Below are 22,103 nucleotides of genomic sequence, written 5' to 3' on the forward strand. Positions count from 1 at the left end.
TCCTGGCTGGCTCATTTGGAGGACACTGTAACTCTTGATCTTGCAGTCATGAGTTCGAGCCCCACAATGGGTGTAAAGATTATTAAGAGATATGTTATATATTATACATATTATAAAAAACTTATATAACACCAAAAAAATAACCCAATTAAAAAAGGGGCAGAAGATATGAACAGACATTTCTCCAAAGAAGACATACAGATGGCCAATGGACAAATGAAAAGATGCTCAACATAATCCATCATCAGGGAAATGAAAATCAAAACTACAATGAGATACCACCTCACACCTGTCAGAACAGTGAAAATCAATAACACAAGAAACAGCAAGTGTTGGCGAGGATGTGGGGAAAGAGGAACCTTTTACATTGTTGGCGGAAATGCAAACTGGCACAGCCACTGTGGAAAACAGTATGGAGGTTCCTCAAAAAACTAAAAATAGAACCACCCTAGGGGTGCCTGGGTGGCTCAGTCAGTTAAGCATCCGACTTCATTTCAGGTCATCATGATCTCACAGTTCATGGATTCAAGCCCCACATCAGGCTCTGTGCTGACAACTCAGAGCCTGGAGCTTACTTCAGATTCTGTGTCTCCCTCTCTGTCTGTCCCTCCCCTGCTTGTGCTCAGTCTCTGTCTCTCAAAAATGAGTAAACATTTTTCAAAAAATAGAACTACCCTACATTCCAGGAATAGCACTACTGGGTATTCACCCCAAAACACTAATTCAAAGGGATACATGTACCCCTATGTTTACTACAACATTATTTACAACAGCCAAACTTTGGAAGCAGCTCAAAGGTCCCTTAATAGATGAATGGATAAAGAAGATGTGCGTATACACTACCCATCCACATGATGGAATATTATTCCGCCATAAAAAATGAAATCTTGCCATTTGCAACAACACGGATGGAGCTAGAGGATGATACTAAAAATAAGTCAGAGAAGGACAGATACCATATAACTCATGTGGAATTTAAGAAACAAATGAGCAAAGGGGGGAAAACGAGAGACACAAAGAAACAGTGTTCTGCCTATAAAGAACAAATTGATGGTTACCAGAGGGAAGGTGCATAAGGAAAAGGGGGAAATCAGGGATGGAGATTAAAAAATACACTTATCATGATGAACAAAATAAAATGATAAAAATAAAAATAAACCTTACCCACTTAAACAGTCCACAGTAATATATTAACCACAACAGTTGCTCATAAATGCTGGGACTGGGATTAAAATGTACCTAACAAATGTTTATTAATACCTACCAAAGAGGGGCTGCCTGCAGGAGGCACTGGAGGTACAGTGATGGCGACACAGTCTCTGCCTCTCAGAAACAGGCCAAGCACCAGACCAACATGTGCCACGAACAGTAACGTGTTCAAGGGACAGGCCAACCACCAGAACAACATGTGCCACGAACAGTAACATGTTCAAGGGACAGGCCAACCACCAGACCAACATGTGCCACGAACAGTAACGTGTTCAAGGGACAGGCCAACCACCAGAACAACATGTGCCACAAATAATAACGTGTGCAAGGGACAGACCAAGCACCAGACCAACATGTGCCATGAACAGTAACGTGTTCAAGGGACAGGCCAACCACCAGACCAACATGTGCCACGAACAGTAACGTGTTCAAGGGACAGGCCAACCACCAGACCAACATGTGCCACGAACAGTAACGTGTTCAAGGGACAGGCCAACCACCAGACCAACATGTGCCACGAACAGTAACGTGTTCAAGGGACAGGCCAACCACCAGACCAACATGTGCCACGAACAGTAACGTGTTCAAGGGACAGGCCAACCACCAGACCAACATGTGCCACAAATAATAACGTGTGCAAGGGACAGGCCAAGCACCAGACCAACATGTGCCACGAACAGTAACGTGTTCAAGGGACAGGCCAACCACCAGAACAACATGTGCCACAAATAATAACGTGTGCAAGGGACAGGCCAAGCACCAGACCAACATGTGCCACGAACAGTAACGTGTTCAAGGGACAGGCCAACCACCAGAACAACATGTGCCACGAACAGTAACATGTTCAAGGGACAGGCCAACCACCAGACCAACATGTGCCACGAACAGTAACGTGTTCAAGGGACAGGCCAACCACCAGAACAACATGTGCCACAAGTAATAACGTGTGCAAGGGACAGGCCAAGCACCAGACCAACATGTGCCACAAACAGTAACGTGTTCAAGGGACAGGCCAACCACCAGAACAACATGTGCCACAAACAGTAACGTGTGCAAGGGACAGGCCAAGCACCAGACCAACATGTGCCACGAACAGTAACGTGTTCAAGGGACAGGCCAACCACCAGACCAACATGTGCCACGAACAGTAACGTGTTCAAGGGACAGGCCAACCACCAGACCAACATGTGCCACGAACAGTAACGTGTTCAAGGGACAGGCCAACCACCAGACCAACATGTGCCACGAATAGTAACATGTCCAAGGGACAGCAGCTGTTCAGGAGAAAGCATGGTGCGTTCTTCGTCTGCATCAGTTATAGAAGGAATCACAGAGAAGGTGACGTTTAAGCTGGAGCCTGAAGAATGACGAGTTCTTTGGGGCACCTGGGTGGCTCAGTCGGTTAAGCGACTGACTTCGGCTCAGGTCATGATCTCACGGTTCATGAGTGCGAGCCCTGCATCGGGCTCTGTGCTGACAGCTCAGGGCCTGAAGGCTGCTTCAGATTCTGTGTCTCCCCCTCTCTCTCCTCATGCTCTGTCTCTGCCTGTCAGTAATAATAAATAAACATTAAAAAAAAAAAAAAAAAAAAGAATGACAAGTTCTCTAAGACCAGCAGCATGAAGAAAGTTGCTAATGTGGACAACCCTGGGTGAAGTTGTGTGAGTCCATGCTGGCCATGAGGAGTCTGAGATTCCTGTGGGAACTGGAGAAGGATATGTCCAGAGAGCAGCATGAGGAGAAGCATACAGTTGTAGGCTAGAATTCACACAGCAGGACTTTCAGCCAAGCAGTGGTCATTAAAGTCACAGGAGTAAATGAGATCCCTCACCTAGAGGAGACCAACATTTAAGGGGAAGGAGGCCTGTGACTACAATCTAGCAGAGAAGGCCTAAGGTTGGAAAAGGGGACAGAAAAGGGTGACAGCATCGAAACCAAGAGAAGACCGAGTTTCAAAGGGGCCAGATGGGTATGAAATGGTAAAGGAAACACAGGACCAGGTGTGAAATCACTGGTTGGTCTGGTGAATCGGAGGTCACTGATGAGCTCAAGGGTACATCCAGTGGAAATGACACGGGCAAAAGCAGATGTAGGTACACTGAGGACTGAATGAGGGATGCTAAGGAGAGAGGACACCAGACTCCTTTAGAGGAACTTTGTTCTGAGGAGCTAGTGTTAGCTCCAGAGTTAGGATAGCTGGGCACGTGTTTACAGGCTGTGAGGCAAGGGCCAGAAACAGGAAAAGCTTGACATATAAGAGAAAGGAGGGGTGCCGGACTGAAAAGATCCTAGAGGTGCCTGAAGTAAGTGGATGAACAGCCTAAGAGAAGGGAGCATGGCACTGAGGCCAGGGACAGGGGGATGGTACTTGAGGGGCCAGTGGGCAAAGCTAGGCAGCCCAGGAAGATCTCCTGTCCTATGGCCACCAATTTCCTCAAAACAGAAACAGATTCTTAACAGGGGAAAGAACTCTTGCTAGAAGACAGGATGGGTGGGTGGGGAGGTGTAATAGAGGTAAATAAAATACAGATTATTTTGAAGGGAACCAGGCCAGTTAAATCTCACCAAAACCAGGAGAAAAAAAAAAATCTCTTGTTGCTCTCTGCTTAACTCCCATAGATTTTAATGCAGGTGCCTGTTTGATTAAAAAACATTCTTAAAGCAATTTGGACATTGTCATTTACAAAGCAATTTTAACACCACATCTATCAAAACGAATTAGCCTATCAGCAGGCCAAGCCAATTCCAAAGCTTCGCAGACTGTAACATTTAGGACTTAAGTAGTATCCTTAATGATAAATCCAAAATGCATTTTCCTTACATTGCTCTTGTAAACTTCTATTATCCTAGAAAGGAGTAGCAGGGGTAGGAAGGGGATTGACACTTTCTCCTATAGAAACAAGTCTATAAAATCACATAAACATTTAAATATACATGTTTTTTAAGGTTTATTTTGAGAAAGAGCACAAGCAGGGGAGGGGCGGAGAGAGAATCCCAAGCAGGCCCCACACTGTCAGCAGAGAGCCTGATGCGGGGCTCAAACCCATGAAGCTGTGAGATCATGACCTGAGCCGAAACTAAGAGTCAGAGGCTTAGAGCCACCCAACCATCCCCAAATCACATATACATTTAAAACTTACATCTGTGAACAAATCATTGCGTGTTAGGAGCAGAAAACAGTAAGAATATATTTTAGCAAGATAATTTCTCAGTGGCTCTAACACAAAAGTTAGCACAACTCCAAAAATGTCTGTAATTTAAAAACTCAGTAAACTTCCTAAAATCCTAGCAGTGTGGCCACCATATTAATCTCTATGTTCCTTCCAACTAAGCTACAAAGAAACTGTTCCAAACCAAGGCATAAAACCATTCACGGCAACTTCTTTCTCCATTCAAAAATCACAACTCAGAGTCCACTGCTGAGGATGAAGACCTGAACTTTAGAACATCCACCAGGATCTTAAACCATGTGCCTTCAGCGGGCATCCAGGTAGTCAGCACGGGCTGGGAAGGTGTCCAGCGTGACATGCCGAAGAAGCTGTGGCTCTCCTACCAGCACCAGGACCACCCTCACCTTCCCTAGCACTTGTGTCCCACAAGGAGATGAAGCAGCAAACGTTTCATTGAGGGCTGACAACATTCCAGGAATACTTGTCCTGAGCTTTGCTGGCTCATTAATGAGTAAAACCGGGCCTTATACTAGGGGGAACTTATAAATACTGTAGGGACAAGTATACAAATTACTATCCACCGCTCCCAAGAAGTCTGACTTGCCCTCTTCATTCCCAACCTCAACTAGATCCCTCACCATGTTTAGCACACACCAGTCTGCAAGTACTCATGTGGTCATTTCTTTGGCTCTCCTTACACTGCACTCCCTGTAAACTTGAATGGGACAAGGGTCTCATGTCTATTATGTTCCCCATCATATTCCTAGGACCTAACAATGTGCCTAGAACACAGCAGGTAATCAAACGTTAAATAGATAGATGGGCAGATGAATGGATGTGGATTCAGTTCTCTGAGAACAAAGCAATCATGCCTCCCTATAGGAAGGCCTAAAGGCAATGCCTTTAAGTGGGACACCTTTATCTAATAGCAATTAATGAAGGTTCTTTTTAATTTTTTTAATCTTTATTTATTTTTGAGAGTGAGTGAGTGGGGTAGGAACAGAGAGAGAGGGGGACACAGAATCCGAAGCAGGCTCCAAGTTCCAAGCCATTAGCACAGAGCCCAACGCAGGCTCGAACCTATGAACTGCGAGATCATGACCTGAGCCAAAGTCAGACACTTAACTGACTGAGCCACCCAGGTGCCCCTAAGGAAGACTTTTTCTTATAGATCACAGAAAGAGAGACCTTTAAAAAAATCTACTCTAGGATTACTGAGGATTACTATTATTTAACTTGATGCATCTCTAATTTATAAATAAGCTGATATCTATGATTAATAGTTGACTTTAGAAGAAAAAATAAAAGAATCCAAATTCACGTGCTGAACAGATTTTTAAAACAAACATTCTTTGGAATCATAAGCTTATTTCAGAAATAAGCTGAAATAAGCTTCATCCCTGATGTGTAAGAGAAAGAAAAAGACAAGCAATCCCTTAATGCAGCTGATCAGAATGGATCTGAGCCACAGCCTATCAGTATTGTATTTTTCATCATCACTCTGTGGATATTTTCAACTGCTCTTTCCACATTCATGCAATTCCAAGCTTTCTTTTTAAGATTAATGAGATTTTTAATGACCAAGAGAATGTTTTCAAGGCACTAACTAGATAACAGTTTGAGCTTCAAAAGCTGGGAGGCTACAGACTATTTTGCCTTGTTTCCTCACCTCCCAGGTCCACTGAGGAAGCTAGGCTTCTAAATTATTTTGTTGTTTTATAAACACTGTAAATCACCTAATTAGACTGGTCCCCATACTTCATAGTCTGTGCCACTAAATGCCCACTCAATACAGCAAATAAATTCTGTAGCCCTTACAACTCTGAGATCCTGGCAAAGACCCTAAAACTTGGAGCCTAAAGGACAGTCATAACTTGCTAAATCTGGCTGGAGATCAAGTTGAATTGCTACTTTTCCTTAGTATTTAAGTTTAAGGTCTATAGAATCGATGTAGAAAATTCCTGGAGAAATCAAAGATAATGAAGTTTGAGGTGCCTGACTGGCTCAGCTGATTAGGCTTCCAACTCTTGATTTCGGCTCAGGTCATGGTCTCACAGTTCATGAGTTCAAGCCCCACATCACACTCCATGCTGACCGTGTGGAGCCTGCTTGGGATTCTCTCTCCCTCTCCCTCTCTCTCTCTCTCTCTCTCACTGCCCCTCCCCTGCTTGCTCTCTCTCAAAATAAAAAAAAATTAAAAAATAAAAACAAAGATAATCAAGTTCAACAATCAGAGCTTATTCACCTGAGTATCATAAACTCAAAATATTGTCTTCGAGTTCTTAATGGTATTTGAAAAGTTAATATTCAAAGACATCCATGCTAACTTTATTCAATAATACACATAATATTTAACTGGGTATTATAAAATGTCAGGAAAGTATAGCAGTTTGTCAAAAATTAAGAGTTACCATAGGACCCACAATATACCCAAAAGCGTTAGAGCAGGGACTCAAACAGATAATTGCTCACCCATGTTCACAGCATCATTCTTCACAATAGCCAAGAGGTGGAAGCAATCTAAGTGTCCAGTGACAGGTGAATAGAAAAAATGTGGCATATACATACAATGGATTATTAGTCAGCCTTGAAAATGAAGCAAATTCTGACGCATGCTACATGGATGAAACTTGCACACATTATGCTAAGTGAAACTAGACACAAAAGGACAAATGTTATATGATTCCATTTATATGAGGTACCTAGAATAGACAAATTCAGAGAGAGAAAACAGGATAGTGATTACTAGGAGCTGGAGGAGGGAGTGGGTAGTATTTAATGGTTACACAGTTTCTGTTTGAAATGTTGAAATAATCCTAGAGATGGGCAGTGGCAATGGTTGCACAATGATGTAAGTTACTTAATGCCTCTGAATAGTATACTTAAAAATGGTTAAAAGGGTAATTTTGGGGGCGCCTGGGTGGCGCAGTCGGTTAAGCGTCCGACTTCAGCCAGGTCACGATCTCGCGGCCCGTGAGTTCGAGCCCCGCGTTGGGCTCTGGGCTGATGGCTCAGAGCCTGGAGCCTGTTTCCCATTCTGTGTCTCCCTCTCTCTCTGCCCCTCCCCCGTCCATGCTCTGTCTCTCTCTGTCCCAAAAATAAATAAACGTTGAAAAAAAAAAATTTAAAAAAAAAAAAAATAAATAAAAAAAAAAATAAAAGGGTAATTTTGTTACGCATATTTTACAATAAGAGAAATTCAGGAAGCATCTGAAATATGGTTCTTATAATTGTCAAATAGCTTTTGTACTATTAAAGTCAAAAGGAACCTAATTATTCAAAATTGACTACATATTGTGATTATTTAAAAAATTCTCAGGGGTGCCTGGGTGGCTCAGTCAGTTGAGCATCTGACTTCGGCTCAGGTCATGATCCCACAATTTGTGGGTTCAAGCCCTGTGTCGGGTTCTGTGCCGACAGCTCAGAGCCTGAAGCCTGTTTCAGATTCTGTGTCTCCCTCTCTGCCCCTCCCCTGATCATGCTCTCAAAAATAAACATTTAAAAAAAAATTTAAAAATTCTCAGATACTGCTTTTATGCTTGGTATTATTACAACAATATTTGAAACACACTGTATGCTAGGAATTTGAATAATGAGAAACATTAAATGTAATTATGAACATATTTTACAAAATCTAACATAAAAATCCGTAGTGCACTTAGCACTGCTTTCCAATGTAGCTAGCTGCTTAGTGGTATGAGTTATTTTTTCCATTTTTTAAAAAAATTTTATCTTATTATTTTTTTTAACGTTTATTTATTTTTGAGACAGAGAGAGACAGAGCATGAACGGGGGAGGGTCAGAGAGAGAGGGAGACACAGAATCTGAAGAGGCTCCAGGCTCTGAGCTGTCAGCACAGAGCCCGACGCGGGGCTCGAACTCACAGACTGTGAGATCATGACCTGAGCCGAAGTCGGACGCTTAACCGACCAAGCCACCCAGGCGCCCCCCCATTATTATTCTTTTAATGTGAGGGAAATATTAAAAATTGAACTATGTAAAAAACATGGCAATAGCAAGAAAATAAATTTTGTCCTCATTCTAACTCCTAGCAGTGATTTCTCTAATACGATCATATTCCTACATGTACGTATGTACATATATACACATATAAATGTATGTATACAACTATAAATTTGGGATAACAATTACACAAATACATTGTTTTAGAAACTCAACAGTGGTAGATTCATATTTAACCTAATGCTGATTTTAGAAATGAAAAAAAAAAAAAAAAAAAAAAACGGAAAGTACAGAGGTAAAGTTATTTGCCAATAAAGCCAAAACCAGAATCCAGAACTTCTAATCAAGGCACATTGTTATTAAAGCTATACATTTCATAAAACTCAATTCGGCCTCTAAAACTAAAGGCCATTGATTCTAGTTATTGTTCCTGTGTGAACATTAAGAAAGTTAAATCTGATTTATGCCTTAATCCTCTCATTTTTAGAAGCCTTATTCACTAACTAAAAGGAGGTAGCCAAAACATGGCAATTTAAGGAAAACAAATTATCAAGTCTATTTTAGGAGGCACTCACTTCTTTCTTTCAAAAAGGTAAAGTTCAATTAAAAGTCACTTAATTTTTAATTCAATGAAACTTTATAAATTCCTTCCAATAAGACTTTGTGCACTGATAAACAGCCTTGTGTCCTTGGGAGGAGAAATGATAGAGAAGTAGCTAAGATTGTAGTAACACTACAGTTTGTAAACTGTAGTGAGATTTGACATATTTATACCACCTTCTCTATTCATACTTGTTATACACCCACATGGACTTAGATGCTATTCCACCATAGAAGAACAATCCCACTTCCTGTGTATTTATTTTACCTTTATTTGGTTGAAAGTGTTAATCAAAATTTGTGAAAATTATGTAAGCTTCTCGGCCTTGCTTTATGAAATCGTTTAAGCTAACCTTAGGTTGCTACACATTTTATGTGCTTCAATAACCAAGACCCCTTAGATGCAACCCTGATTTGCATTTCAACTGGATAGATTCTTAGAACTGTTAACTACTGTTTCAAACAGTTTGGATCTGTAGAAGCAAAGGGCAGACAAGTCCACACATTAGACAAATCCAGTTTGGGATAGTAAAAATACTCTAACAATGAGCTTAATTGTTACCTTTTAATGATAAAATTCCTTAAATTTTAGATAAAATGTATTTAAATGTTTTCCACTTTTATTATTTCACATTTGAAAATCATCTTCCAAACTTAAATTATGTATATATGATACTGACCTGTTATCTACCATATAGTCAGAAGTTTCTCTTTAAAGAAAAACTTTGAATAACAAAGTGAAAACATGTGGTTACTTTCCACTGTCACATGATAGGAAAATGGACAAAGACTGTTTTCACTACATAGGAATTTCCTATTTGCTGGCTGATATGTACAAGAACTCACAGCCAGTGACCTAGTAGTTCCTCTTACTAAAAGCGTAAAAATTGTATGCTGACAGATGGTAACTACACTTATTGTGGTAAGCATAGCTTAATATACAGAATTGTGCAATAACTACATTGTACACCTGAAACTAATCATTATATGTCAACTATACTTCAAGGAAAAAGCTTTAAAACTACTTCTAATACTTGTCCACCTTATTAGTGGTTAAGATCAGATAAGTGAGGGAAAATCCAACATTTCTAGGGATCAAGAGCATCCTAAAAGATACTTCTATGGCATCGTGATCATCAATATAAACTGCACAGACTGCATCTTTTCTATCACTTCATTAATGAATTCTGGCAAGACTGGTATAAGCTGGTGACTACACTGCTAACACCTGCCCTCTTTCTGGGAACTGGAAAGAACTTACTAGTCATCAATAAAGTTCTGATTACCACTAGACTTGGCTTGAAAGAACTGACAAGGTTCCTAACCCCTTCAAATTTCTCATGTGCACTTGCTACCTCATTCTTTCCTTTCCTTAAGCTGATTTCTACCTTCTACTACTTTTCTCAGTGAATACATGGAATGTACAAAACCTCAGCTTTTTAGTGAGGTCAAGAGGCAAGAAAGGGCCACAGAGTTCCAACCTGAAAAGATGGTTAAATATACAGATGTTTCTGTAAGTTAAAGCCACAAGAAGAAAAGTTCTAATTTATCTAACAGACACTGCGCCATGTTATCCCTCAAAACCAAAATAAAACAAAACCAGCTGTATTCTCCTACCTACTTGTTGATTCTAAACATGTATTCCCCTTTGTCCTAAGGGCAGAGTGGGGGGAGCGGTGCTTTTGTAGAAACATCCAGCTGCTCTGAATTACAGGTGTTAAGTACGCTTGAATAATACCGCCAAGGCCTCCAGAGACCAGGATTAGCCACCCGCCATAAATTTCCACTGACAAGATTCTGCTGAGATATTTAGCAAGTGTCATCTGACAAACTGACCTTGGCAGAAGACGGCACAGAATTACAGCAACTGATTCAGATAAATCTACTCAACTTGCGGCAGTTACCTCCTGTTTTGAATATCAAATTTCAGTGCTGCCAGGGAGAAAATAAAAAGGTGATAAAATTTAAAACTGTTACTGACACTTTTCTTATCTCCTGTAGATTGTAGATAGAGCCCCTAGTTTAGAACTAGGGGATGCAGACAAGGTGGATTTTGTAACCATTCTGTAATTATCACAGAGATCTTTAAAATTTTCAGCTGCGGGATGCAGAAATTATACCTACAATACTGGCTGCATAAAATTTGTTGTTCTCAGGGTTAGAACGCAAACATTGCTAGCCCTCAAAATAAATCCACAAAATTAATTTCCAAATGCTTAGTAAAGAGGTGAGGATATTCCGAACTCTATCAAGAATGCAACAACTACAATACTAAGGCTTCAGGGAAAACGCATCACTGATTTTAGGCATTACCAACAACTAGCCACAAGAGCCTAGTAACTAAATGTGCTAAATTCGAGCAGTCTCCACTTAGTATCACATTGCCAGCAATTCAACTTCACAATATAGTCTGCATAAAGCAACGACTTTGACAACAAAAAACTAATATTAACTAAATCAGAATAACCCCTTTAACGCCTTTTGCCAATCAATAGGGCCACCAGGCAAATGAATCATTGTTTCTACTGTGCAGCTGCAATCTTTCATACTGTCTATCCCTTTGATAGTCTTCCATGCTGGTCGAAGTGACCACGAGGTACACTGAGAGAATGGTCACATGGACAGCTCGTGACTTCCACTGAGAATCAATCCTCTCCTCATGGTAGTAGGAAACTAAAAGTTATGATGCACACATCAGAGTACCGAGAAAGCACACGGCCGATGACTTGGTAGGGAATGCATGTAGCACTAGCACAAGTCGTTGCACCCCGAGGAGGAGTGCAACAAACGCCAGCATCTCGCTCCTTTTAACAACTAAGTTCGTTGCAGCATTGGAGAGCCGGCGACCACACAGTAGCCGAGCCGGGGGTGGGAGCCCAGCATCGCCACGACTCAGTCCTCGGAGACGCGCGCGCGAGGCCCGCGCACCCCCCACCAGGGGAGGACAGATCTTCCCCGCGCACCAGGCAGGGGGGAACGCGCTCGCACAGGAACCAGGCACGGAAACTGACCTACGCGGTCACCCGGGCTCCCAGAGCTCCCGGGGTGGGGGCCACGACCGCAGGCTTCCCCACGTCGATGAAGCGGCCGTCACCAACTCTGGCTGGCACTACCGGAGGACTCGCGGCCCCGCGGAAAGACTGTCTCCCGAGTCCCGGAGCCCGGAACGGGGCGGAACGCGAGACAGTCAAGCGCCACTCTGCGAGGTGACGCCGCCCCTCCCCGCCGCCCGCGTCAGGAGCGCGCGCGCGCGCCGGGTTTATTTGCGCGGGGCCCGTGCAGCACGTGACCGGCGCGCTGGCCTCTAAGCGTGCGGGTAGCACGCCGAGGCCCCGCCCGTGCAGGCCCCGGGCCCAGGCTTTGCCAAGGGCTGCCGGGAGTTGCAGAGGCTCGTGCTTTTCTCCCCAAACCCCTGACTTAGAAGAAAGGGTGGGCCTGATACTTACGAGCTGTGGCGGGGAGAGAAATGGCCCCCTCCCCGGCCGAAGTGAATATAAATACTGGGTTCAGGCTCTGGAAATTTGTCAGTAAACAAATACATCACACAGCTGCCCACTTTTTTTCTTTCCTTGACTTTACCCGAAGGAACTTAATTGGCTTTGTGAATTGGCTACACCTCTTTTTCTTTTCACGTGTCAAAGGATGGGCTTAAAATGCCATACAGGTGTAACTGTTACAAGATAAATACCAGCGAAGGATGCTTAAAGAGATGAGGATTTACAAAGTTTCCCTCATCTCCTCCCCCCGCCCCGTCCCCGCATCAAAAAATCTTTCATGAAGAGTCAACCTGTTCAGACTCCATTCTAACAGGTCTAGCCAGAAGCTTTAATTACTCCGTCTTCAACATGAAAGTTCAAACTCTAGTATAATTACAACTTTTAAAAAATTATGCTTGGGGCGCCTGGGTGCCTCAGTCGGTTAAGCGGCAGACTCCAGCTCAGGTCATGATCTTACGGTGGGTGAGTTCGAGCCCCGCGTCGGGCTCTGCGCTGACAGCTCGGAGCCTGGAGCCCGTTTCAGATTCTGTGTCTCCCTCTCTCTCTGACCCTCCCCTGCTCATGCTCTGTCTCTCTCTGTCTCAAAAATAAATGTTAAAAAAAAATTATGCTTAACCAAAACAAAGGGAATTATGAGCATGTGAAAAATCTTCCAACTTTTTTGTATTTTCCAATATATTTTATGAACCTTTTTGTAATGAAAAATTAGTAAGTAGGTATTATTTTTTAAGGGGCTGTAGTTTTCCTGTCAATTCCATTTTGAAAACCTGTATTGAGAACCTATTATAGGCCGGTTGGTCATTGCGCTACATGTGATACATCTTTTGGCAGATTTCTTAGAATGTTTTTAGAGAACACCAGTAGCCTTGCTTGTATTTCCCAGGCTAGTATCATCTCTTATTAACAAAAAAGGCACTTGAGTAGCACAATACTTCAACTGCAAAATGTGTGGTAACTGAGGCAGTCATATTTTCCTCACAAAGAACATCAGGATTTATTTTCTAAGGATACTGAATTATCTTCCCAGCCAAAATAAAAACTGACCACTGAAATAATTTTCCACAAAATTATATGAAAGGCTGCATTCTCACTATGATATTTAAATGCCTAAATTTACTACTCTCTTTTTTTTTTTCCAATTCACTGTACTCTCTTGAGTTAGTAAATGAAAACAGATCCTAGCCAAATAGGAGAATGAAGGTAATAGAAGGTAATCATCATGTTTACTAATAAAAGAAATTCCAATCTTGGTAATATCACTAATTTTTCTGTATATTTACAGGAGTCTCTTTGGTATTTATATAAAGAATCTTTAGGAAAAGGTATCTCTTTGGCATTTTTATTGCCGACTAGTAAGATGAAAACACAACAAAGGTGTTAACAATTCTTACTGTAGAACACTGCTGTCCAATGGAATCTTCTGCATGGAAATGTTGAAAATGATGGAAATGTTCTATAATTCTATCTTGTCCAATATAGTAGTCACATGAGCCTGCTGAACTCTTGGAATTTAGCTAGTGTGACTAAAGATCTGAATTTTAAATTTTATTAAATTTTAATTAATTTTAAGCCACATGTGGCTAGCCACTACCATACCGGTGAGTGCTGTTCTAGAACAACAAAGAAATCACTAAATTTCCCCAACCATGGTATCCTCTTTCTTGAGAAAACGTTTGGCAGATACAGAACCTCTGGAAGCAATAATTTCTCCAAACTCTTTTCTGAGCTTTTGAGAAAGTAGGTATTTTAATTTTACAGACAGAGCACATTAAAGTGACTGTATCATGCTTAGCTACAATGCGTGTAAACAGAAATAGAACTGGAAGCTCTAGATGTATGGCAGGGGCTTTGGGAGTAACTAAGCCTTTGCCCTGCCATTCCCATGCCTGCCTGACCCAAATGAAAAATTTAAAAAAAAAAGAAAAGAAAAAGAAAAGGTAGCTATTGTTTAGGCCGTGATATGCTTCAGAATTGCCCACTGCCTGGTTCACACGAGATCTACCTGGTACTCTTTCGTTTGCTTGATTTAATAAACTTAAGAGCCCACGGCTTTCTACCCCTGTTCTCCTCCCCACATCCCAACTATTTCCTCCAGACTACAGTACCTGACGTTTGTATCCCTGCAGTTTTGTCTTAAGCCTGAAACACCCCAGAATGCACTTGGTGCATTCCATGTTTTAAAAACACTCTCCTGGTGCTGGTGTGACTTTGAAGTGCTGCAGGAGCACACTAAAGGCTTGTTAAATCTTATTAAAAGGAGGATTTTATAGACCGAGGCTTTGGGGAGGACTTTGGGTAATTACTGCCTGGAATGCTGAAAAAGTAGGTCAGATGTCATCAGGCAAATCCAGATCAATTGTTGAGTTGGGGGAAATTAACCATCCTCTACACCTACATATTAAGTACTTTGTAGTTATTATGAACTCCAGACCATAAATGCTATGAGGTCATTGGAGGTTTTTCTCTCTTTGTGATTTGTACCATTACAGTTTATTTAACAGCTAAAATAAGGGGGGGTGGTATATTTTCAGATATTAAATTACTTTTATCTAAGACTTCATTCTGCACTTGACCCTCTGTTCCTAGGGGTGACAAGTTACAGATGGCTACATAACTCAACTTCCACAAATGATTGATTTTGCTGGGTCTCCACACAAGAAGCTTAGAAAGGTCCCCCATACCTAGAGTTTATTGGTTGCAAGCAATGAGCCCTGACCCTGGCTACCTGAAACAAATAGGGAATGTACTAGAGTATCAAAGAAAGCTGAAAATCCGGCCTGGCAAGGGCAGGACTGGGGCACTTGCAGGGATTACAGCAGGAGGAGCTAGTCTATAGCTTTTCCAGGAAATAAGAGTAAGTTCTGATTATTTTTGTTTTCCTATCCTATCTTCAGAAGAGGGAAATTTAAGAAAGAGAGGGAGAGGGGCGCCTGGGTGGCTCAGTCGGTTAAGCGTCTGACGTCGGCTCAGGTCATGATCTCGCAGTCCGTGGGTTCGAGCCCCATGTCGGGCTCTGTGCTGACGGCTCAGAGCCTGGAGCCTGTTTCGGATCCTGCATCTCCCTCTTTCTCTGACCCTCCCCTGTTCATGCTCTCTCTCTGTCTCAAAAATAAATAAATGTTAAAAAAAAAAAATTTTTTAAAAAAAAAAAAAAGAAAGAGAGGGAGAGATGGACTTTGGGCTCCTTGGCTGACAATCTCACAAGATTACCTTCCATAGGAGAAGTAGCTCCTCACCTACACACACACACACACACACACACACACACAGAGAGAGAGAGAGAGAGAGAGAGGGAGTGTCCTGGTGCAGTGCTATAACCAGAAGAAGGGCCAATGGTTAATGGGCAGCCACCATCACAGAAAAACCCTTTATAGCCTCTTTTTTTTTTTTTTTTTTTTAATCAAGCCCTTCTCTTTCATAGCTTGTGACAGAAGCTCCTTGGGCAATATTTCCAGCTGCACCTTTAGCCCTTAGCTCTATTCATCATGAGTAAACCCTGTTTTTCCATCCAGTGTACCTGATAATTAAATACTACCCCTTCTTAGAAGTCACAGAGTTTGGGGACACCTGGATGGCTCAGTCAGTTAAGTGTCCAACTTTGGGTCAGGGCATGATTTCGCAGTTCATGAGTTTGAGCTCTGCTTTGGGCTCTGTACTGACAGCTCAGAGCCTGAAGCCTGCTTCGGATTTTGTGTCTCCCTCTCTCTCAAAAATAAAAAAAACATTAAAAAAAAAAGAGGAGTGGCCAGGTGGCTTGGTTAGTTAAGCATCCGACTTTGGCTCAGGTCATGATCTCACAGTCCATGAGTTCAAGCCCCACGTCAGGCTCTGTGCTGATAGCTCAGAACCCGGAGCCTGTTTCAGATTCTGTGTCTCCCTCTCTCTCTGCCCTTCCCTCGCTCATGCTCTCTCTCTGTCTCAAAAATAAATAAAAACATTAAAATGAAATAATTAAAAAAAAAAAGTCACAGAGTCTGCCCCACCCAAAGCCCTGTTTTGAGAACTTGCTTATGCAACCTACTATCCTTGGCTCAGCAGAAGGTGCAGGGTCAGGGGCTAACTGAATGGTACCTTTCTATTAGGTTTAACAAAGATCTGGTAGATACTCTCTGCCCAGCAGAAAAGGTCTTTACTGACTAGCATTAAACTATCTAGATTCCCTCTGGGAGTATTTGACCATGAAAGTATACAAGTACATTCTTTAGCCAGGGTACATGCATAAAGGCATAGAGGTAAGTGAAGGCAGAGAATAAACAGAAACCATAGGATGGCAAGAAGGAGAGTAGAAAAAGTTGATCAGAAATAGAAGAAAAAGTGGAGAGAGAATCAGAGACCCCAGAGTGCGGCAACACTACAGTGTTGCCTTGCTTGAGAGGGCGCCACCTGCTGGCACAGTTGTATCTTCAACAACCTTTCAGAGCAGCAGAGGTATTTTTGCTTTCAACAAATCCTGCTCTTTACCGGACGAAACCTGAGTGACGCTCTATTCCTTGAACCCAGAAAGAGCCTAATATATCACTCCTACCCCCTTCCCTGCATTCAGCTCTCTTGTTCTTCATCTCTAGCAAACAGCCCTGTCAATACCGCCTTTCTTTTCAAGAGCCACCTCTTCCTTCAGGGTCTCTAGTCCTCCTTGCTCTTCTGAGCCTTCTAAAACACATCTATCTCTTAGGGCACCTGGGTTAAGTGTACGACCTCAGCTGAGGTTGTGATATCACAGTCCTTGAGTTCAAGCCCCGCATCAGGCTCTGTGCTGACAGCTCAGAGCCTGGAGCCTCCTTTGGATTCTGTGTCTCCCTTTCTCTCTGACCCTCTCCTGCTCATGCTCTCATAGAAATAAACGTTAAAACACACACACACATCTCTCTTCCAGATCCTCACTAACCTCCACTATCTGTTCTGAGTCACCTTTCGATACCTGATACAGCCAGGTCCAAGGCCCTACTCTCGATGAGTTGCCATAGCATGAAATACAGTTCATTTACTGAAATCATGAAGATCTCAGCACGGGGATTTGACGGACCAACCTTTGGGCCTGAATTGTAAGTATAGATCAAATCACAGACTCTTGGATCTTAGATTTGGAAGAGCCATCAGAAATCAGCTAGTCTAACCACAAACCTAAGCCACGTTGTCCTCAGCCACATTCTAAAGAAATATTTCCCCCAGCCACAGGCTGGGGAATTCATGAACAGGCAGGTCACTGTTTCACAGTGCAGCTCAATTCCCCACCCCCCCTTCCATATTACTGTTCGAAGTTCCTCCTGCTGAGGCAAATGCTGGCTCCACACAGCCCTCACCTGTTGGTCCTCAAGATAAAGCCGAACCTTTTAATTCCCTTTTCCCAAGCCATTCTTCTAAAAAGCTTAAAGATACGTGGGGATCAAAGAAGATGATAGGTAGGGTAGTTTTTTCTGAACTTTAAAATACACTACAGATGTACAGTATTATTCTCTCCACTACTGTAAACACTTTTCACTCTCCTTCATACCCAAAGAAGGAAGATTCCTAGACTTCACAGTGCAGCTTGAGGGGGAGCAGACCGTAGCACCCAGAATGTGCCACTTTGGCATGTGGATATTTTCAAGTTGAAGACAATGGGGATCCAGAAGATTCAAGAAGATATTTTTACTTCCCTCTTTAAAAAAAATTTTTTTTAAAAAATATTTATGGGGGGGGTAGGGAAGAGACAAAGGGAGACACAGAATCAGAAGCAGGCTCCAGGCTCTGAGTTGTCAGCACAGAGCCTGACACAGGGCTTGAACTCACAAACCGTGAGATCATGACCTGAGCCAAAGTCAGATGCTAACCAAATGAGTCACCCAGGTGCCCCTACTTCCCTCTTAACTGCCTAAAATAATTTAGATCAGGAGCATGTACCAGGAAAGAGAGCTGTTACTACAGAGAACGTTTTATATCAGAACAGACTTATCTGCATGGTTTGGAAAACATTTGTTTACCAAACATTTACCCTTTCCATCTTATGAACTCTCTTCCTCCCCTTTGAAGCCCCAGACCCCTACCCACTTCTCCTTGGCTCAGGATGCTAGATAAGCCTCAATCACCTGACTGCAGGGGAGTCTCATATTTTTATGGGGCTCCAGTAAGTACAAAATTTGTTTTTCTCCTATTAATCTGTTTTATGTCAACTGAATTATTAGACCAGCCAGAGAACCTAGAAGGGAAGAAGGGAAAAGCTTTCCACCCCTACAAGCTCAAACCACTCCCCCTGCCCCCACCCCAACATGCTTGCTGTTGCAAGTTCTTCTTGAGGAAAATGCTGTCTCCACACTGCCCTCACCTGTTAGGATTAATGATCCTTTCACATTTAAAGACAACTAGCATGAGCTGCCTTGATTTTTTCTAGGCTTACATTCCCAGATGCTCCAGCCCGTCCTCGTGTTCCAACTGGTCATGGCTTTGTGATACAGTTTGTACTTTGCTCTCTTAAAATTCAGTGCCTAGAATTAAGCAAATCACATCTGTTTCTAGGAAGCTAAAGAGTATCTTAACTAATAGTTAAGTCCTATTAGATCAACTTTGCTAAACCTAAGGCCTTTTTCCCATCCCTAAGTCTCCCTGACCTCTCTACTGCCCTCTGGTGGTAGCTAGTTTTTTCTCAACTAAGAGAATTGGAGAGAAAAGAGATTGGAGAAAGGGGCAAAGAAGAACAGCAAAAATGTGATACATTTATATACAAATTCTTGGCCTCCTGAAGTTTACAATATAATGTTGGAGGCAAAGTATACAATGGAAACCCAACAAAAAAGACAAGCCACAGTAACACCCCCAAGGATTTGGGAAGACCAGATCAGTGAGGACTAGAATAGAGAAGACATTTAGAAGTGGTGGCATTGACACTCAGCCTCAACTTTAGAAACCCCAAGAAGCGGGAAATGAGTGCCTCCCACATAATAAATCTGAAAGATGCAGCAAGAAACAAAATGTGGAAGTTTCTTCTGGTTAAGAGCTTACTCTAGGAGCCGACTTACGAATCACCCTCAAATATCTGTGATAGGATTACCAGTGGAAAGAAGATTGGGATAATGACATGTAAAGACTTACCAGAGCACAGAATGTGTCATTCATTGTGGATTAACTCGTTTATTCATTAGTCAGTAGATACACATTAACTTCATAAATGACATGATTTTGTGAGGGAATACATGCTCTCCACTAGGACAGAAAAGATGCCTTTGACAATAGCCTTGCCTTCAGGAATTTAACAACCTACTAATGCAGATGAGACAATATAAGACTTGTAAGCAGGTGTACCACATACGAGAATGAGGAGTCATAAGAAAAGTTTAGATAAAGGACAAAGAAAAGGAAAGTTTTGTTTTCCAGCTGGGGCTATTAGTGAATGCTTTACAAAGAAGATGTCTTTTGAAGTCAAGTCATTAAGAGGGACAGGATTTGAAGCTGTGGAAATAGTTGGGGAAAGGGCATGTTAAAGCTGATGAAACCGTCTGAGCAAAGCCGGGGGGTGGCATACAAGATAGCATAGGGCCTCACACGGAGTAGGCCATGCTGCAAGTGGGTGAGGCTAAAACGTGGAGAATTCTCAGCTCTGCCTACCAGTCTCCTCTCCTCCCCTGGACGCTGTGAGCTGGAGCTGGAGGGGCAGAGTGGGGAAGGAGACTTTGAGATACTCAAGGGTAGGTGACAGGTAAATGGTTGAAAGCTCGGAGGTGAGGCCTGGACTAAAGATATCAACCTGCCAGTGTCTGTGCAGAGGCAACTTGAAGCCACGAGGCTTGCAGGGGAACGCCTAGGGAGCAAGAAGAACAGAGTGGAATAAAAGGGGCAAGGGCTGAGCTTTGTCTCCTGCCCTACCTCACATCCCTTACCCCACCCGTACCCCTGCGCTCTCAATAGATGACTTCACCTCCGACTCTACCAAGGAAACAAAAGCCATTAGATGAGAACCCCCTGGAATTCTTAACCTCCGGGCCAACAAGCTTACCTGCACCCACACTCTTTCTTACGTTTCCTTTCTGTTAACGTGTCAAGGCCAAGGGCCTGCACCTGTGTTCATGGCCCCTCCTTCTCCCCTCCTCAGCACCCTCATCCCATCAACTCCCTTTCTCCTGGATCTTCAAGTGCTCTCACAGTGTCCCTGCCGCACAGGGCATCTCTAACCTGTGCCATCCTTTGCAAACCTACCTGCCAGAGAGTAGTATCCTTTCTCTCTCTCTTCCTTCACAGTTAAAATTAAACTCCTTGACAGCGTGGTCTATAAGGACTCTCTCCATTTCCTCTCTCTCTCTACTCTCTGCACTGCCACTTCTGTTCCCGCTACTCCACTCAACAGGCTCCCACTGAAGACCCCGAAGTCCTCCTGGTTGCAAAACCCAATGGACCGTTACTACTCCTGACTTTACTTGATCTTTGGCAGCATCTGACACCAGTGGCCCTTTCCCACCTCCTGGGAACGCTCTCTTCCCTTAGTTTCCCTGAGCTCCTCATCCTTGCCCCTTTCCTTAAATGTTACAAGTTCTGCCCTAAACGCTACCTCTCCTCGTACCCTTCCTGGGTTAGGTCATGTGTTCCCTCTGGATGCTCATGTCTCAAACCTATAACTGGGTCCCAACATTACACCTGAACTTCTGACTCACACACCAATTCATCAAACTCAGCATAACTAAAAGGGCAATTTGTCCTTCCCCACCCCCCTACCCTCCAGGCTGCTCCCCTCATATTCATTCTCTTTCTCAAGTGGCAAATATTTTTGTCTCTCTCCCTCCATTTTCCCCAAACTACCTTTTCCTCTCTCCACCCCCCCATACCCAACCCTAATCCATTTTGTAGTCAAAGTATGTTTCCAAATTTTAAATCTGATCAAATAATGCTCTTAGAATTCTACTCTGCCTTTTAATTGCTTTGGGATGTAGTCCAAACTCCTTAGCACCACAAAACCCTGCAACGTCCTGATTCATGTCTCATTATCACCGTAGCGTTTTACACTTCAGCAATCATGAACAACTTTCAGTTCCCTGTATTGACACAGTCTCTGATGCTTTCAAACCTTTGCCCATGTTTTCTTGTGCCTTGAACTCTCCTCCCCAGCTTCCTCCTCCTGCTGAGGCTTATGTTTCACACAATCTGAGTTTAGAAATCACTTCTAACTCCCTTTGCTGACTCGTTATGACTGGATTATGTGCCCCTCTTATAGGCTTTCTGATTTACTGTGTACTTACACCCATGACGATATTTACTACACTGTGCTACAAAGGCCTCTTTATTTATCTATGTCTTTCATCAAATTAGAAGTATGCTAAAGGCAGGGAGTGTCTTGTTTACTAGTTTCCTCCCTTTATCTAACACAGTGGATAGCACACATTAGGAAATCAATAAATACTTGTTGAATCAATGAATGAACTGGGACTTTATGTCTAAGATATTTTATCCAAGGTGGGAGGCAGTGTAATGAAATGGAATATACACAAAATTAAGCATCAGAAAATCGGGATTGAATCCCAGTCCTCTGCCACGTAACCAGGTGTCTACATGAACAATTCACGTAACTTCTCTGAACAGAGAGCCGACCAGAGGCAGGGCACTGTACTAGCTGCCGACAATGCAAGGATTAAGAAAAACATAGTAACGGCCAAGTCCCAAACTGCCAAGAAAGCCAAGCCCCAAACAGTGTATGGTAGGAGGG

General features: G+C 42.7%; 1 protein-coding gene across 5 annotated transcripts in view; it reads right to left on the reverse strand.

The window, feature by feature from the left end:
- The window catches only part of OSBPL1A (oxysterol binding protein like 1A), a 245,337-nt gene extending 232,930 nt beyond the window's left edge, over nt 1-12,407 (reverse strand). The window contains exons 1-2 of one of the 5 annotated variants that reach the window (XM_047828146.1): nt 11,954-12,161; nt 10,779-10,874 (exon numbers count right to left, since the gene is read on the reverse strand). Coding sequence is in view for 2 of the 5 variants with exons in the window: in XM_047828143.1 (XP_047684099.1) it covers nt 1,265-1,460 (196 nt within the window). In the remaining 3 variants the exon portion in view is untranslated. Of the gene's footprint in view, nt 1-1,264; nt 1,875-10,778; nt 10,875-11,953; nt 12,162-12,388 lie in introns of those variants that run through there. The other 4 variants (XM_047828148.1, XM_047828145.1, XM_047828143.1 and 1 more) reach the window with 4 other exon arrangements.
- Nucleotides 12,408-22,103: the final 9,696 nt, after the last annotated feature.

Source organism: Prionailurus viverrinus, chromosome D3 (assembly GCF_022837055.1).
Source record: "Prionailurus viverrinus isolate Anna chromosome D3, UM_Priviv_1.0, whole genome shotgun sequence".
NCBI classification, from domain to species: Eukaryota; Metazoa; Chordata; class Mammalia; order Carnivora; family Felidae; genus Prionailurus; species Prionailurus viverrinus.